The 20,484-nt window shown below is 34.5% G+C and overlaps 1 protein-coding gene across 1 annotated transcript; it reads left to right on the top strand.

Moving 5' to 3' along the window:
• Positions 1 to 408: 408 nt before the first annotated feature.
• LOC149781780 (uncharacterized) lies at positions 409 to 19,941 on the top strand. The gene is made up of 6 exons (XM_089935929.1): positions 409 to 610; positions 5,162 to 5,373; positions 10,558 to 10,702; positions 13,287 to 13,371; positions 18,081 to 18,199; positions 19,836 to 19,941. The coding sequence occupies exons 1-6, from the start codon at positions 484 to 486 to the stop codon at positions 19,883 to 19,885; spliced, it is 738 nt and encodes a 245-aa protein (XP_089792055.1). The 5' UTR covers positions 409 to 483; the 3' UTR covers positions 19,886 to 19,941.
• Positions 19,942 to 20,484: the final 543 nt, after the last annotated feature.

The raw sequence follows: 20,484 nt of genomic DNA on the forward strand, positions 1-20,484 counted from the left end.
ATTTATGAAAAGGCGATAAAAAGCTCATTAGAGTTCATGTGGAATTGCCGTTTGAAATTATGCCGACTTTAAATAAATATTATCTTTATACCAATATGAACTCAAATTATACAACAGACAAATTGTGAAGCAGGACACATTTTGCCTTCGAAAAGGACAAAGGATCGCCGTGGTCTGCCTTACCCCCCTCTCCATATCGGAAAGAAAGCTGTAATTTCACGCGTATAATGATGTAAATATATATCGTATGAGGTTACATTCACATGCACAGATGTAAGTCACTAAAGATGCTTTTTGATCAAGTTTCACTTTAAAACGAGTCAAAAACATCACAATACAATTTCTCTAGAAAGTGCGCCCAGTTTGGAATTCAAACTTTCAGTGCGCAATTTCTTGAGAAGAGTCTGATTCCAAATTGTAGTCCACGGACATAAACAAGGGCATGTGCATTTAGTGTCTTCCAGTGCTGTTCGTAAATAAAACATGTCCGGACGTCGTAGATATCATAAAGTTGAAGACGATGATAATTTTGAAACAGAAGTATTTGCGTCCTTCAATGAGAAACCTGCTAAAGATGACGATGATTCAGGAAGTGATGACAATAAAAATGGTAATTATGGAGAGCCCACCATAAGAAATATCACATGTTCATTTATGTTTTAGTGCTACAAAACAAAACTATCGGGTGATGTGTCTTACGTTGTATGCACATAAATATCATACAGAGTGTCATAATTGCCTCAGATTAACTCATAGTTCTCCAGTGTATGACATAGCACATGATGTTTTTGTTTTAGTGCTATGTCTTACTTCTTAAGTAACAGCCTTGTACAGCCTGTTCCGATGTCGGTTGACATTGGAATGAGTAGTCAAAGTTTCAGGAATATCTCACACACTTGACCGCCTGTATTGACACTCTTCCACTAATTTATGTGTAATTAATATACTTACTATGCTGTCTTTATCCTGGCGGAATGATTTGTTGTTGTTGTTGTGGGGTTTAACGCCATTTTTCAGCACACGATAGGCTATACATGGCGGCCAGTATTAATGGTGGAGGAAGAACCAGAGAAAACCCCGGAAAGAACCACCGACCCACGAGAAGCTACTAGCAAGCTTTCTCACATAACCACATTGGCTGAATCTGAGACTCAAACCGGTGCAGACAGGACAGGTGAGATGGCAGTGATCCTAACGGCCACTCAGGGCCCCCAGGCGGAATGAAAATATGACACTTGCAAATTTACACATTTTCATGTTCCATTGACATACATTTGAATTTGTTGCAGTGCAACAGTAGTCGAGGTATGCCAAAGTAGGTTCATGTGGGGGATATGTTTCTTGAACAAAACAAAATGTTGCTTACAGTTCTAATAGGCATAATATAGTTTTATTCATTTCATTAAAGAATCATTCAACTTAACCCAATTTCGTCATTCCCGGCTTTCATCGCTTTTCCAGCCAACTGAAATGTAAGCCAACGAAACTTGAAAGCAGGTCCATTTCTTCGGTGAGAAGTTGAATTTATTTGAGAAAATACATCAGGGTAAGTAAAGTCTGACAAAAACATTATAACTTTATTTTGTAGAAAAGCGTCATTATTGGTTGCCAATTGTGTGTGATATTCTTGAAAATGTGACTTTCTTTACACTGTTAGCTGACATCAAAACACGCTACACAGTTCTGTTAGTTATGCAGTAAGACCCATTAATCCCCAGAACAAAATATCAGGTGATGTGTTTTACATTGTAGGACTAAATAACTCTATGAACCATTCTAACATAGGACCCAGGCTGTCACAAAAATATCTATCATAATATATTCTCACCAATATGAAAGTTAAATCTACCTGTTTTGCTAACCTTACTTTTCCTATCTCAGTCAGGTTATCTCAGACCTGTCCTCTCAGTCATGGTGTCCACGTGCTTGGAACAACTTTTAAAAAGAAACCCTTGATGTCTTCTATGTGCCTAGATGTAGTTGTTCTAAAATCAAACAACAACAACATATATAACACAAAAAACTGAAATTCAATTAAAGGCCTCTCCAACTTTAAGAAAACAACATAAAGACATAGACAGTTTTTATTTAGAGTCGGGAGTTTGCATTACATAACAAGAAACATCTCATTGGTGCTATTTTACCATCTGACAATATATATAGTACAGTTGAACCCGGTTATGTCGCTGGCCTAGGGGTTTGCCAAAAAGCGTCAAGATAACCGATGATCGAGATAAACGAAAACCAATATGGCGGCAATATATTAACATGTGCTTGAAATTTCTTTATGTACATGATGTGCGTTAATAAATGAGAATGTACATGCACATGTTTTTGGAGGTTTTTTTACACAACAGCGTTGCCGTGATTTGTTTGATGAAGCGATCGGCATGCTATAAAAATGTACATACATGTTTGCTAACAACAAAAGGCATATGTGCACCAACTAACAGCAGAGATTTACCAGTATACAATACAAACCACCGTCGATTCTCGATACAAACCTTTATTATATTCTCCAACATTGCAAACACAAAGATCGCTCACAAAATCACAAAAAACGTGTGGGGTGTAGTTCGTTTTTACAAAAAGCTAACCAGTGTCAAAATTAAATTCGCGAGTCATTTCACTCTGACACAGCTCTGAAAAGTATCGTACACGTGGTTACTATGGTTTCTTTACAAAGTCTATAATGCTTTGTTGCTTTTTGCCTTTAACAGTCGGCTTGAAAACAAATGCTTCAATATTATTTATGCTGTCTAAAACAGTTTCATCTCCTACAAAAGAACCATACCGTCGAATTTTCTGTAGCATTTCTACCACCTCACCAGCTGAGGGAATTGGTTCGCGAAAATACGATAGTGAGATGGTGAAGTGGCATCGATAACTAACATTTTCAAAAGCCAGCGATTGGTCATGGGGATCGAGATAACCGACGTTGAGTGGCAAATTTGGCCCTCTTTTGTGCTTGAGATATTAGGGTTCGGTGACATAAAAGAATCGACATAACTGATGAGAAAACGCTAAGACAAAGAGAGAATTTGGCGGTTCCACTTCAAAAAGGTCGACTTAATAGGGTTGGCGAGTTAACTGAGGTCGAGATAAGTGGGTTTGACTGTACTTCATTCAACAATCTTTTTTTCTAATTTTTTTTTGACAAAAACAACCCTTCAATGTACTGTATTATTTTAAATCACTCCAAAATATGAATCTAGAAAAAGTCGCAATCTTTTACTACCAAGGAGAAAGAATAGCACTACTTACGTACACAAGAGTTGGACTTGCTTATAGTTTCTTAAACAATGACTTTTTCAAAAACCATTTGTCATCTAGCAGTATGTGTTCATGCAATGAGCCAGAAACTGCAGAGCATTTTCTCATGGACTGTACATAATGTTACTCTCAAAAACTAACCAGTAGGAATATTGCCCCATATTATACAGCTTTCTTATTAATTGGTAACCCCATGCAATCAGTTGATGATAACAAGGAGATATAGGAGGTGGTCGGTGACTATATAATTACATCAAAAGAAATTTTCCTGATCACTACCTGTCTTCACTTTAAGCTATATCACCAGTATGTATATACGACAAGAGCTGAAGTTAAAAGTTCTTTATTTATGCTCACCCCAACCCTACATCAGTGCCAAGATCCGTATACATGTACCTTTAATTTCCTCATTTGTTGATTTGCAAGTACTGATTGTTATCAGGTCAGTCATATTTTAAAAGTAAATGTTAATGTGAATGAGGAGAGAGCTCAATCCTTTATGTCTGATTTTTTTATGTACTTTCCAAGATGACTTCTGTAAATAAAAATACACGTACTGTTCAAACCAAAGATCAAATGGATGCCCCTCCCCTGTGAATAAATACCAGTTTTCTTTTTGAATATTTACAAAAAAAAAGTACCATGGTTCAAATGTACAGGGGGGAAGGCGAGTGGCTGAGTAGTCTAAAACACTCACTGTTACGGATCATTGCCATTTCACCTCTGTCTGCGTGGGTTAAAGTCTTGGGCTCAGCCAATGTGGGTATGTGAGAAAGCTATATATATAATGTGATTGCGGGGGGAGTGATTTTTTTTTACATTGGGGGGAAAAATGTCTATGGCTAGGATCAGCAATGACAAATAGGAATTGTCAATTGACCGGAAAAAAATTTCTTTGTTTGGCCTAAAAGTTAAAGCTTTGTAATGGAAACAATCAGCATGCAAGAAGAATGACTAGAAGTTTGTTTAACCCTGCATAACCATGTGCTGCTGTTGTTTGTGCCTTAATTTGAAATATGTTGTTTTTTAATAATAAAGAAAATATCTCATAATACAGATGTTTTGGAACTGCTTGTATCTGCCAAGTACACAAGTATTACTCAGGAAATGTGTAGTTAAAAACAGTAATATACAAGGTTTGTACAGTCATATATTACCAAACTGCATGCATTAAGCACAATTGTGGTTGGTGCTTGGATGGTGCTTCTTAGGAGATGATTCCAATCACTGTGAGCCAGATTAGCAGTGTTTCTTGGCATCTGATGATGTACTTAGGTTGGAGAGTGATGCTGCATTTATAATAATGTTATTGATCATTCAACATTAAAAGAATATAGAATTACAAGCATGCAAAATATAAAATGTCAGAAGTTATGATTCATTTGTGATACTGTGTTAAAAATGTTTAGCCACCAGTGAAATAATATTTCAAAAAGTAGGGTTGCCCTGTGTAGTGAGCATATTTTTCACACTGTCACATTTCCTTTATGATATAAATAGCTTGTGCATACACTTTTAAAGGTATCAGATGGTAAATAAAAGTTTTAAAAAAATATCAGATTCACACATGCTGGAGTGTTAGCACACAGGATTTTCATTTTCTTATCATTAGAAAATGTATATGCCCTGTTAAGCTGAAGAATAATGATTTTTAAACCTCATTAAATTTTACATTTTATACTACAAGTGGGAATAGTTCCTTGATAAGTCTTTTTAGCAGTTAACTAATTTTGAAGTCAAAGAAATGGACAGTATTTTAAAGACTTGGATTAAAGAAAAACTATTTTGTCATCCCAGGATGGAAGCTAACATTTAAACGTTCACCATCAATCATTTCTAAATTCATTTTGTATATTTGTATTCAATAATAAGTTTCTTCTGATATCAGCATTAGATTCAGATGAAGAACCTGTAGATGAAGATATTCTGGACCAAAGGGAGAGCACTGATGATAGTGATGCACCAGAGGTTGTGTCCCTGGTACACAGCCGGGACAAGGCCATCTCCACAATCAGAGAAGCGATGCAACTGGTCAAGGATCAAAGAAAGCACGAGAAACAGAAAAGGAGAGAGCATAATCAGATGTTTGAAGAGCAAAAGGTTCTTTGTTTCAACAGTAATTTGAACAATAGCATAATCAGATGTTTGAAGAGCAAAAGGTTCTTTGTTTAACAGTAATTTGAACAATAGCATAATCAGATGTTTGAAGAGCAAAAGGTTCTTTGTTTAAGAGTAATTTTGAACAATGGCATAATCAGATGTTTGAAGAGCAAAAGGTTCTTTGTTTAACAGTAATTTTAACAATGGCATAATCAGATGTTTGAAGAGCAAAAGGTTCTTTGATTCAAAAGTAATTTGAACAATGGCATAATCAGATGTTTGAAGAGCAAAAGATTCTTTGTTTTACAGTAATTTGAACAATAGCATAATCAGATGTTTGAAGGGCAAAAGGTTCTTTGTTTCAAGAGTAATTTGAACAATAGCATAATCAGATGTTTGAAGAGCAAAAGGTTCTTTGTTTCAACAGTAATTTGAGCAATAGCATAATCAGATGTTTGAGGAGCAAAAGGTTCTTTGTTTAACAGTAATTTGAACAATAGCATAATCAGATGTTTGAAGAGCAAAAGGTTTGTTTAAGAGTAATTTTGAACAATGGCATAATCAGATGTTTGAAGAGCAAAAGGTTCTTTGTTTAACAGTAATTTTAACAATGGCATAATCAGATGTTTGAAGAGCAAAAGGTTCTTTGATTCAAAAGTAATTTGAACAATGGCATGATCATATGTTTGAAGAGCAAAAGGTTCTTTGTTTGACAGTAATTTGAACAATAGCATAATCAGATGTTTGAAGAGCAAAAGGTTCTTTGTTTCAACAGTAATTTGAACAATGGCATGATCAGATGTTTGAAGAGCAAAAGGTTCTTTGTTTAACAGTAATTTGAACAATAGCATAATCAGATGTTTGAAGAGCAAAAGGTTCTTTGTTTCAACAGTAATTTGAACAATGGCAGTATTGCAAGATATTATTTAACTGAACCGAATGAAAGACAAGGAATTTAAATGAATCCTTCTAAAGAACAAAAGAAAGGACACTTTAACTACCAGATTATCATAGCAGAGAAGACCAGTGAATATTTATGTTGGCCTTTGTCACTCAGTTTTATTTTTAATTTAAAACAAATGGACTAAAATAATTTGTATGAATGTATTATTGGACTTTTGTAATATTAATGGATAGCCCAGTGCCCCAGGCCCATTACATTTAGATCTGACCACTCATGTATTCAGGGTGGTTTCCGATTGGGCATGACCAAGAACAAGTGTTATCTAATTTGGATGAAATAAGCCTTTGCCAGCCGACAATGTTATATATTCATTTTGAAGTTCTTGAAAAACACTACTAAATTATTACGATGCAGCCAACTGCTGTGTCTCCACTTTGTAGGTTCCAGCTCTATGTAATGATTATTTGCTTTATATTTAAATCTATACACTTTGGGCAAGGAGCAAAATACATCAACTATGAATGGGGGGTAACAAATACTATTTCTGTTTTTTTGTATTTTGTTGTTTGCCTTTAATTAGAGCATTGTTGTTTAAATATATTAAGCAGTAACTGCAGCTTGACATTTCTGCAAAGCTAGGGATTTATTGACCTATCAAAACCCATAACACAGTGTTTATCATCTTGAAGGAACTGAGATCATTGCATCATATTTTGTTCTGAAAATTAATAGCAGCTGATTTTGTTGATATGGAGTGAGTGTGTTCAGCAATCTTGAGATATTTATAGTATGATGACACAAACTAATTACAAAACTTGAAGCAACAGTTTTATCCTGATTCTAAAATAGACCAAGGCTCATTGACATCATTTCTGTTTACAACTTTGAGTGAAAATACATGGAAACTTTTGCAGCCTTTAGAAAATGAGACTACTACCAGACCCACCCCCCACCCCCGGTACTTGTCCCTTCAGATTGGGATGAAAGTCAGAGCTGAAGGCATATAGTTAGAGATCACAAAGAGATAGATGTATACCATGATTATTTTGAATTACACACATGAAGGCATATAGTTAGAGATCACCAAGAGATAGATGTATGCCATGATTATTTTGAATTACACACATGAATGCATATAGTTAGAGGTCACAAAGATATAGATGTATGCCATGATTATTTTGAACTAATACGTGAAGGCATATAGTCAGAGATCACAAAGAGATAGATGTATACCATGATTATTTTGAATTACACACATGAAGGCATATAGTTAGAGATCACCAAGAGATAGATGTATGCCATGATTATTTTGAATTACACACATGAATGCATATAGTTAGAGGTCACAAAGAGACAGAAGTATGCCATGATTATTTTGAACTAATACGTGAAGGCATATAGTTAGAGATCACAAAGAGATAGATGTATGCCATGATTATTTTGAATTACACACATGAAGGCATATAGTTAGAGATCACAGAGAGATAGATGTATGCCATGATTATTTTGAATTACACACATGAAGGCATATAGTTAGAGATCACAAAGAGATAGATGTATGCCATGATTATTTTGAACTAACACATGAAGGCATATAGTTAGAGATCACAAAGAGATCAATGTATGCCATGATTGTTTTGAATTACACACCTGAGAATGCAGAAATTGCATTGGAAATCTTATTAGTTGTGAGACCGTGCACAACAGAATATGAATGAGGAGCTGGTTTAATGAACAATATCACAAATATAAGGTAGAAGACCATTTAACTTTTCAGGTTGGAGTGTTTGTGTAAAAAAATAAAAGTAAAAAAATATGGCGTTCTTGGGCAAGCAGATTTTAAGTCAGGGCAAGTAATAAACAACCATGCCCATTATGGATGTTAATGTAATGTCTTTATCAACACATATCAGCTGTGTAAATATAAGGGTGATTATTGTCTTACAGTCGATCAGTGTCATGGTTAAAATCGTCATGAAAGCATACGTCAGTTACTAGTTACTATTTTAACAAGATTAAGATGAGGTATAATAAAGAATCTGAATGTAAAATACTACAGACTGGTGATGCTTTTATATGGATGGATGCCATACACTTCAGAATGACCAATGTCATTATGATGATTGTGGTATGTGCAGAGATGTTCTACATAATGCTGTGCATCACAAAGTCTAACTCTGTCAGATCAGAAATTGCATTTTTGCTTCCCTCACTGTTGGCTCATTACATCTGAAATCACAGCTGCATTTTCACATTTTTCCATCACAAATGAATCACACTTGAACACTTTTCTCACTACTGTTTTACAGTTTGTATACCCTATGTAGTAAACTTTGAAGAAATGCTGCCACTGTTCATGAACTTACCAACAGTCTTTAAGAAACATAGCTTAATATATTCTCATTCAAGGCAGTGATGTCTGATAACTTTCATTCTTTAACACACATTTCTTTGATTTATGTAACTTTAAATGAATTGGGTTCTCCACTTTGTGAACTTTACATCAGCAAATTAACCCAATTTGCTCCCCCACAGCAGTCTTAGAAGGACATAACATATCATCCTAGCTTTAGTTAGCCAATTAAGTAATAGGTAATTACTAGGTGAAGTATTGGTTGTTTAAACCTGAACTCCTTGCCTTTAAATTGTCTCTACCACAGTAGCTGTATGAACTGCCTCAAGGATAGTTGCGCATCAGTTCTTAGCAGGACTGTTTACCTTATAATCATATTACACGTTACAGGCATATATTGTCAGTAATGCATTGCACAAAATATGATTGTACTCATGTTATATCAGTGACTGTTCTGATAGGGTGATGGCCCTCAGGTGGCCAAGTGGTTTAAAGCACTCATCTTTGTTCATAATTCCCATCTCACCTCTATGTGTGGGTCTGAGTATCAGGCTTACTCAACTGGGGTATGTGAGAAAGCTTACCAGTAGGCTCCCATGGGTCAGTGGTTCGTAAGGAGGTTTTCAGGGTTCTTCATCCACCAGTTATACTGGCTGCCATGTATAGCTTATTATACCCACAACAACAACATACTGAGTTGCTGTATAGTGACTGTCAAAAGTTGGTGTACTGATGTGCTGGCAAGTAAGCAGAAAGCCATGTCAGTGAAGTTCTAGTAACATGTTGGAAAATGCATTTCACAGAACGCTTCTTTGAATATCCTAGACACGTGTTGGACACTGCATTCCACATGACACTTCTTTGAATATTGTTACAAGTCTATGCTCTTAAAATAGGTAACAGAAAAAAGTGAAAGACAACAGGCTTTGTAAAATTTAACAAATAATTTATTTCTCTAGAATACAAAGTGAAAATGAGAAAAAAGAATTGATGGTATTGTGAATTAAATCCCTAAATAATCCATGAATTAAAGACACAAGTTCTGTTAAATTAAAGTGCTGAATAAAAGTCCAGAAAATATCACAAACTGAAGTCGATGACCTGTTAGTCATAGCTATTGAAGTGCTCATGTGTCAACAGTCTCTTGTTGAATCACAAAAATAGTATTCCAGGTTTGAATTCAGTATAATTTCCAGTGAATGTCTTTATCCAAAATATTTATCAGCACTTTTGTATTTCCAGAGAAAATAATCACTTGATTTCAGTAATTTAAAGAAAATAAAATCCAGTCCAAACTGGTCACAACATAATACAACTTAAAGTGCTAGATGTTAAGCAGTCACAACATTATATAGTTCTCTACTTGACCTCAAGTCACAATTAGCATTTTCTATTTTAAAAAACTCATTACCTAATGGAAAATAACATTCTAGAATGATCTAATGAGCCTTGTTTATTTACAACACAGTAACCTGTAAACTTCACTTAGGAATCTTCAAAACCCTGACCCAAATTAACATATTTACTCCTTCATGTTTACCTGGATAATAATCCTGATATTAAGCTCATACACAGAGAGAATAATGTTGGTATGTATTAATTGAAATTCACAAATGAAATTTAAAAAAAAATCAATCAGGTCAATCAGAAATGAATTCAATTTTGGACAAGATCAAGCCCAGCATACAATGATACATTACAATAGCATGTAATGAAATTAAAATAAATTCTTTAAAAACTAACAAATAAACAATTAAATTAAATATACATAACAATATCAAAGTCATTGTGGACACTATCATAGCACTTGTTTGATTATAATTTTCACCTTTGTTTTGGGAACATTATGAATGAAGACTCTGAAACCATCATTTTGCAAAATATGAACATATTTCACTAAAATAAATTGCTTATTTCTCATTTGCAGAAACGAAAACTTGAGCAGTTGGAACAGGCCAAACTGCCAGAAGATTTTTTAGAAGAAATTGATGCCAAGATACCAAAGAAGAAGAAGAGCGATAAGATGACTAAAAGTGTTGAGAAGGATAGTTTGAAAGAAGCTGAAATTAGTGGTATGTTTTTCACACACTTTCAAAACATTAATTTTCTACTGATTACACCAAAAAACTGGACTGACCCTTATCTGTGGTGCATTATGCGATGGCAGATCTGGATCTTGCAGTTTTTCTTGGATGCGGCTCATAATCAAGTTCATAAATTATCTTTTACAATGCTCACGTGACCCTGATATCAGTGTCATATAATCTCACAGGACCCTAATATTGGTGTTGTATAATCTCACAGGACTGTGAAACTAATGTCATATAATCACAGAGGACCATGGTATCAGTCATATAATCTCACAGGACCCAGCATCTTTTACAATGCTCGCATGACCCTGATATCAGTGTCATATAATCACAGAGGACCATGAAATCTGCATCATATAACCTCAGAGATTCCTGATATCAGTGTTATATAAAAATATAATCTTGCAGGACCTGATATCAGTGTCATATAATCTCATTACAAGAGCAATTATTTTTCATTATTTATCATATAATTGACAACCTAAACATTTAATGATCTTATAATTTAATTTATGTTCTGTAAATTGAAATCATTTGCCAGAAAATGACTTTATTTGCATTGCTAAATTTGATTTGCAATAGACACCATGTATATAATTTTCTCTCTGATTGTAATATTTTAATTCTGCAGCAGAAAGTAAAGCTGCTGCATGCCCTTTTGAAAGCTACTTCCTTGAGAAACAAAATGATGTCAATCAAAATACTGGGTTCTAAATATATCAATAAATGTAATAATAATAATTACTTTCAGATATGTCAAACAAAAAATAACTGAAGCTCATGATACAGTATCACAGTGCTTGTGATGTACATTTCCTTCTGAATTTACCTGGTAGCGAACTGTACATGTTCATTGTTAGGGTTGCGTCTTCAACCTTTTTCAAGACTCTCTGGCTTAAGTTTATTTTATCATTACTCAGTTAACGATTGAGACCTATTTGGCTTTATTCTAACACATTTTTAATATTAAACATATAAGTGATCAAGTTCACCACTTTTTGTACTCATTTGTGTTTGTCTACTTGATCCTGATTGAAAATATTGCAAGTCTGACATCCAATTTGGCTAACATGACAGACATCATGAAAATCTTGTTAATCTCCAAAAGTTATATTGACATGAAGATTTATTGGAAGACCTCTTTTAATGTTTAGCTGAGCTCAGTTGAAAATGGTGCAGATCTGACTTGCTATGGCTGCCACAGAGGCCATTTTGAAAATTGTATTAGTGCTTCTTATACCAACTGGCTGGTCATATTAACATTTGGTTTTCACCCAAAGACTTCATTTGCGATCTGGTTGGTCTTAAATGAAAATAATGCTGATCTAACATCAGATATTGCCACAATAGTTGCTATCTTGAAAATTGTGGTATCAAAACCTCCTCCTTAAATGGAAAGTTACATTGAAATGGGGATTTCCACAGGAAGGCTTGTTATTCAGTCTAGTGTTATTAATGAAATTGGTGCTGATCTGAAGGCCAATGTGTCCAAAATAACAGCAATCTAGAAGACCTTGTAATCACTACTGAAAGTGAATGGAAAGTCTTTTTGATATTGGGTTTTCACAAGAAGACATCTGTTGTTATCTATCATAAAAATTGGGTTTTGGGGGTTTTTTTATGTTTTGTGAATGGAAAGTCATATCAACATGAAGTTTTCATGAAAAGATTTCATATATGATGTCTGCTTGATCCTAAATTAAATTGATGTCAGTCTGACATCCATTATGGCCATCTTGAAGTCAGTACTTCTCCTGAATGTATTGTCATATTCATGGTTCTGGATTTTCATCAGAACACTTTTAATGTCTAGATGGAAATGGTGCTACAGTAGAACCTGTCTTGAAAGACCACCCCTTCTGCCAAAAAATAATGGTCTCTCAAGACAGGTGGTCTCTCATGTCAGGTCATAACACTATATAACCAATAAATCTGTGCAAGGACATCCTGGTCTCTCAAGACAGGTGGTCTTTCATAGCAGTGGTCTCACAAAACAGGTTTTACTGTACTCTTATATCCAGTATAACCACCATGGTTGAAAATTGTGTCATTGCTCAGAAATATTAGAAATTGTTTAAACACTTTGCTGCTGGAAAAAGAAATGGTCTGATCTTGAATTCCTGGAGGTTGTTTTGGGGTCAGTAGAGTATTCAGTGTCTTTGAGGAACTCTTGTTTTTTTTTAATCTTTTCCTAAACCTAAAATGAGCTACTTTGGAAATGAAAGGGCAGATCTCAATTTTGCCAGTAAGTTGTAAAACTGAATTGCCTGCTTAAAACGCTTGATTGTTCAAATATCAGTCAGACATAAGTTTCGTCCTGTCCTGGGGTTTCTACAGCTGCAGTTTCAGTCAAGACCCAAGTTATTTGTACCGCCAGTGTGTTGCATTATCTTACAGGTCATTTGAGCTGATATTTACTGGTCAGTACTGGTAATGATCCTACTGTTTACTGTAGTAGGGTTAAACTAGAGTTCTTGGTAAAATCTAAGCCAGATACTTGCCAATATCAGCCAGCATCTTCAACATTACAGTTTAGCACATGCTTACTAAATGTTTCTGTTTGTAGGGGGTGAGCCTAAAGTTAATCCTGCAGATACCACAGACATTGCTGCAGGGGATTTCATCCCATTAGAGCAGGAAGGTTCAGACAGGTTTGAAAGTCTTTGATTACTTGATAATCGTTAAGTTATGCATGTCAATAATTGGATAAAAAGAAGCTTTCTCAGGCATTATCCGAAGTTGACTTGTCAAAGATTTTGACGCAAGTCACCAGTTTTAAGGTGACTGGATGGGAACTGTCAAGTAAATTAATAAAATAAGTGCTCATAAATCATACATTTGTGAATATAAATGAATCATTACAGTCTATTTTTCATTATTGTTGATGTTGTTGAAGAGAGGAATCTGCTATCTTATTTAGAAGATAAAAAGAATCTTTACAAAGTTTCTACAAACAAATCTTAAAATACCCATTTCATAGAAAAATAACCAGTATGATTTGCAAAATATGCAATTAAGTTTCAATCATTGTGGATTAATGAGTATCCCTGTACTGCAGCTATTGCAGAGAATATGACAAAACTGCTCAAAGCATAAAAGGGATAGCAAATCCACTTTCCAATGGGACTGACAGTTACAAGCAAATCCACCTTCCAGTGGGACTGATAATTATAAGCAAACCCACTTTCCACAGCGACTGACAATTATAACAAAGACTATCACTCTTTTACCTAAGGATCTCTGTCTGTCTCTTTTAGTTTAAAATCAAGCCATTTCCATAACATTTTTCTACCAAACCATTGATCTGTCAATCTATATATATATGTATGTGTTTGTCTTTTCTCCTCTAATCATATGTGCAGTCTAACCCTTTTTCATCTACAGCATACATGCCAACCATTACACTTTTGGCGTAATGATTATGCTTTTTTCAATAAATTACGCGTAAACATATAGGGATTACGCTTTTTCGATATATCCACCTTTGAAAAAAATCAATTGTTTGTTTTCTCATTTTTATTAGCATCACATTAACCCCACAGACCGTATTTTAGAAAATACGGCTTCTACGTAACTACAATATAAGAGTGCACTTTCCTAACAGTATTATGTTCTATTTATAGCATCTATCCTATTACCCAGAAACATGCTGGCTCTACTTTCGACCTCATATTCTATTTATAGCAGCTGTATGGCTTAGTGAGGAGAGAACAGACTGGTTTTCTCATTTTTAATCTTTAATCGCAGATTCTTTTTTCTAAGTAATATTTAGTACAGAACCAGTCTATCAGTATTTGGCACTTTAAAGTGTAATTTATTTTAGTCAATGCATGTATGAGAGCAAAAATATCTCATTTCAAATAATTTCACAGATGGATTAGAAAAAGGCCAAAAACAAACGAAACATAAAATAACAGAATCCTCCAAAGATGAGGACATGAGGGCAGCATCACGTGACGTCTATTGCAGGCCGTGTGGAAATAATTTTACTATTTGGCGCTAAAAGTCTTCCGGTATATTCTAGTTGATGTTTGTGTTAGAGTACATATTTTTTCAAAGAATTTCACATGTGGATCAGAAAAAGACAAAAAACAAAAAAAAAAAAATCCTTCAAAGATGAATACATGAATGGCATAATACAGCATTCCATTCTCAGGCACAGGGGCTCATATCATTGCTTATAATTGACCTGTCATATATGTACTATATAGTACATGTATGACAGGTCAGTTTTAAGCAACGATACGAGTCCCTGTTTTCTAGGGCAGCACCAGGCTCATTACAGTCTGTGCGGAAACGATTTTAATATTGGGCATGGTGGTAAATTTTATGTGGAGAAACTGTAAATCAAATCTGCTTATCTCAACCTCAGTTATCTCGAGAACCCATGTATGTCGAGTGTTTTTTTTGTTATGCTAATTTTTCCCTACTTATCTCGACCCCAGTTAAGTCAATAACCTGTTATGGCAGGCATAAGTTTCAGTCCGAAGTAACATGTGGACCTGCTTAATTCGAAGACATGCAGCATTTAATGTCCATCTCAGAGAAATTTTATAAGAAATGATCCACTACTACCAGTACATCGTACCAGAAAGGATGGAAAAAGTCCATACAAGACCACATTTTACCAGTACATCGTACCAGAAAGGATGGAAAAAGTCCATACAAGACCACATTTTACCAGTACAACGTACCAGGAAGGATGGAAAAAGTCCATACAAGACCACATTTTACCAGTACAAATGCTAATAAACCAATCCCATCAATGCATGGTTTATCACTTGCATAGAGTGGAAAAAATTATTTTGTAAACATTACCTTAGAGTAAGGAAATTGAATGGATGCGGTTCTGACTTTTACAGAAGCTGTGTTCATAAAGGACATTAACACATGTCATCACCACGGCAGTATAGTTTGTTCCACACAGCATTGTGAATTTGATCTTTTCTGTAACTTGGAAAATTGTTATTTTAATATCATTAAATTTAGGTAAAAATACATAATGTCTCTTACACAATACATTTAAAACAAATTTGGTAATAGTTAAAGTGTTTCCATGCTTGGTGCGAGTGTAAGCCTTCAACTTTAGCATGGCTAGATCAAGTGACTCAAAATTATAAATAGAAACCCACAAAATGCCAAACCAAGCTGGTCCCCCCACCCCACCCTAACACTTGGCTATTAATTTGCTTTGAACAAGAGTCAATAAATGCACCAGTGATATTGCATTTAAAAAAATCCATAGCACCCAGTATCTTTTTTTTAAATGAATTTGTCGATCACTGTGCCATGATTACATATTCTTGAATACAATGGAATGAAGCAGAAAGTGACTGATAAAGTCTGTGAAATTGAAAGAGGAGTGTTTTCTTTGTTTTGTTTTTGTCTTTAATATCAAAGTCTTGAAATCCATCAAAGAGATTAGCTGACTCTCCTTCTGTTCTGGTCCTGTGTTCTTGCAATGGTCACTGATCAAAGTCAGGAGGGATATGTAACTGTATGAATGGAATAAGTTGGCTTCTAACTGTATGAACGTAATGAGTTGGCTTCTAACTGTATGAACGTAATAAGTTGGCTTCTAACTGTATGAAAGGAATAAGTTGGCTTCTAACTGTATGAACGGAATAAGTTGGCTTCTAACTGTATTAATGCAGTAAGTTGGCTTCTAACTGTATGAATGGAATAAGTTGGCTTCTAACTGTATGAACATAATAAGTTGGCTTCTAACTGTATGAACGTAATAAGTTGGCTTCTAACTGTATTAATGCAGTAAGTTGGCTTCTAACTGTATGAACGGAATAAGTTGGCTTCTAACTGTATTAATGCAGTAAGTTGGCTTCTAACTGTATGAATGGAATAAGTTGGCTTCTAACTGTATGAACATAATAAGTTGGCTTCTAACTGTATGAATGTAATAAGTTGGCTTCTAACTGTATGAACGGAATAAGTTGGCTTCTAACTGTATGAACGGAATAAGTTGGCTTCTAACTGTATTAATGCAGTAAGTTGGCTTCTAACTGTATGAATGGAATAAGTTGGCTTCTAGCTGTATGAACATAATAAGTTGGCTTCTAACTGTATGAACAGAATAAGTTGGCTTCTAACTGTATGAATGGAATAAGTTGGGCTTCTTACAGAATCTGATGTTCATACAGTGAACTTTAAAGACTTTGGAACACATTTTACTGTTTCTCAGTAAATGATAAATGACAGCCTCGTCTTTTCTGGTACAAGGCAGATTTTATTGGTAAAAACCGGCATATATCCATGTAAAGGAACCTCTGACAATGAACAAAAACGACTGATTTTCATGCACAGTATTGGTCAGTCATATTTTGCTGCTAGTCACAGGTCAACACTAACAAAAGAAAATACCTTTTTTTTAAAAGTAGTCCTACATGTTCATGTACTTAAATTGGCCAGCATGAGAAAATCATTGTCTTTGCTGAGGCTACCAAAGGGATAAGGCCATTCACAGGGAAATAAAAACGACTTTAAACCACTGATGTTGTTGCAGAACTTGAGTGTTGTAAAAATGTGACTTGTCACTTAATCTCATTTAAAAGACCTCCAATCTTCTTTTTTCTGCAACCAGGCGTGAATGATTTATATTTTTATTGTGCATTAGAAATGAAATTTGTTTTTAGAAACAAAACTCATTTTTTGGAACTTCATGTGCATAATCCTTGTTCTGCATTAGATTTTTCAACTAAACCCTGATATCTCTGGACCTTCTTATGTTGACAATTATTTGACACCCTTGACGTAGTCAAGATAACCAGGTTTTACTTTACTTAACAAAAGTTATTTATTTGTATAATAAATACAATGTGATCTCCTTAAACTATCCTGTTGTTTTAATTGACTTTTTTTGTAGTCAAGTTGGGATTATATGACTGGGGCAACATCAGATTTCCTGAGGGCAAATTAAGTTTTCCAGTCAGCTTGTACAAATTTGTAAAGCCCAAGATTATGTAATGAATGGTCAAACTTGCCATGGTAAACAAGTCCATACAACAAACACATGAATAATGGAAAATAATTAGAGGTCTTTTTATTGTAGTTATATATAAGTAGTCACCTGTCGATAAAGAACAAATTTTATTGTCTACTGAGAATTAGTTATAGAGAGGTATCAGTTTACGTAAAACAGCTGATGTTTGGATAGTAAATTCAACTTTTCTAGTATGCATCTGTCATTATGCTAGTCTTGTAGATAGATTAATGTCAACATTTTGATTGGTTACCGTTTATTTAAATTACCATTTATATTTCTCATTTCACCTAATGTAGTTGAAAGTATAAACTTTCTGATTTTGGCAGTGTTTATTGATTATGTTCTGTTGTATTTATTCTTCAGAATTGGTTTAGCTGCAGTTTCTTTAAAAGAAAAAGATAACCACTTAACAACTTTATCTGAAAAGGCAGCTGATTATAGACAGAAACTGCTCTATGGACATAGGATACAAAGGGAGACAAGTAAGTCAACTCATTTAGATTGACATTTATGTATTTGCTTCTCTCTTACATTCAACTTGCAGTTTGATTACTCTGATAAAAATGAACTAGGTGGATAAAGCTTACTTACAGCACTGTAAGGAATGGCATACAAAATGGGAACTACTTACATTATGTAATTGATCTTAGAGATTATCATTTCATGAAGTCTGCTGGTAGTTTAGAGCAGGGGTTTATTGCCAGTTCTTTTGGCATAAAGTGCCTCTAATTATATGACTTCCCCAGGATAGTACTAAAATCCAATTCAGATTAACTTGGTTCACTTTTACAGGTGAGAAGACTTAGACAATCAATTTGTGCCTTTTGTTCCAGGGCTTACAGTCATGACCATGTTGAGACTTGAACCCTTGATGACTTACATTAATAACCATTTTGTGACTTGAACCCGTGATGACTTACATTAATAACCATTTTGTGACTTGAACCCGTGATGACTTACATTAATAACCATGTTGTGACTTGAACCTGTGATGACTTACATTAATAACCATGTTGTGACTTGAACCCTTGATGACTTACATTAATAACCATGTTGTGACTTGAACCCTTGATGACTTACATTAATAACCATGTTGTGACGTGAACCAACAAGTTCCTGATCCTGGAATTGCTTTGTGTGCTAATATTCTATATTGTCTTAGTGAATTTTTTATATTCCTGTAAAGGAGACGATAACTATATGCCTATTTGATTTATGTCCTGTAAAGGAGACGCTAACTATATGCCAATCTGATTTATGTGCTTTCATTTTAATGCCATTTATAATGAGGAAATAACATTCAATTTACGCCACTGTGTTCATTTTAATGCCATTTATAATGAGGAAATAACGTTTAATTTAAGCCACTGTGTTCATTTTAATGCCATTTATAATGAGGAAATAACATTCAATTTACACACTGTGTTCATTTTAATGCCATTTATAATGAGGAAATAACGTTTAATTTACGCCACTGTGTTCAATTTTATGCCATTTGTAATGAGGAAATGACATTTAATTTATGCCACTGTGTTCATTTTAATGCCATTGCTGGTGCAATGTGCTGTGACTCGCCATCAGCTCACGAATGTATTATATGTATTAATTTGTTTGAAAATTATGCATAAATAATCATTACTTAAAGATTTAGAGGTGTAATTTGTCCAAGAATTTCTTTAATTTACACAGATGGGAAAATTATTTTGATTTATGCCAATTTTCGAATGACGCCATAATATCAGAAACTCATTTATGGCATAAATTGAGCATCACCTGTATTTATTGATATTTCAACAATTTTATATTTTGAGTCATTTGTACAATTAGTTCTAACAACTTACATGACATATTCTAGACGACTTCAGAGTTGGCTTGTAATTGTTCAACGGGTAGAAGAAACTTAAGATTTCAAAGGAAACTGACAGGGTGACCACCTTTCCCAGTGGTTGGGATTTGTATACAATCAGTTAAGTTTGACAGTGTTTATACATTATTTGCTGTCATTGTAATTTTAAGATATTTAAAGATACCCCTCTCTTTAAATTTAATTCTAGAATTTAAACAATTGTTCGGTAAAATTGAGAAAATATAACTAAATTGGCATGGTTTTTTTCTCAGGTAAAGAGCAAAGAGCCAAGAAGTTAAAAAGGCAAGCCAGATTCAGATAGCAGTTCCATTTTATATAGCATTTCATTTTTGGTAATAAAAATGCTTTTACACAGTCTGTTAAAGTAGCTCTTATTTTTTTTTATTATTATCAGATATGTATTACATGCATGTGTACATGCATGGAAACTCAGGTGAATGAAATGTATATATCACCAATTCAGTTGTTGTTGTTGGGCTTAACGTCATTTTTCAGCACCAGATAGGCTATACATGGCGGTCAGTATTAATGGTGGAGGAAGAACCTGGAATAAACCCGGAAAGAACCACCGACCCACGAGAACCTACTGGCAAGCTTTCTCACATAACCACAGCCAAATCTGAGACTTGAACCGACACAGACAGAGGTGAGGTGGCAGTGATCTGTAACAGTGAGCACTTTAGACCACTCGGCCACTTGGGGCCCCCACCAAATCAGTTGAAAGATCTACCAGTCTATAACACTATGTATGTATGTATGTATGCATGTATGTATGTATGTACCTACCTACTCATCTGCCTACCTACCTTGTCTGGCAAATACATGAATTTTAAGATTTAATTCCTCAATTTTTAGAAATCAGTCAAAAAGTTTTCATTGTGACAGTTTCTTCTTTGCATT

This window comes from Sinohyriopsis cumingii, chromosome 15 (genome assembly GCF_028554795.1).
Source record: "Sinohyriopsis cumingii isolate HCF-2022 chromosome 15, ASM2855479v2, whole genome shotgun sequence".
In the NCBI taxonomy this organism is placed as follows: Eukaryota; Metazoa; Mollusca; class Bivalvia; order Unionida; family Unionidae; genus Sinohyriopsis; species Sinohyriopsis cumingii.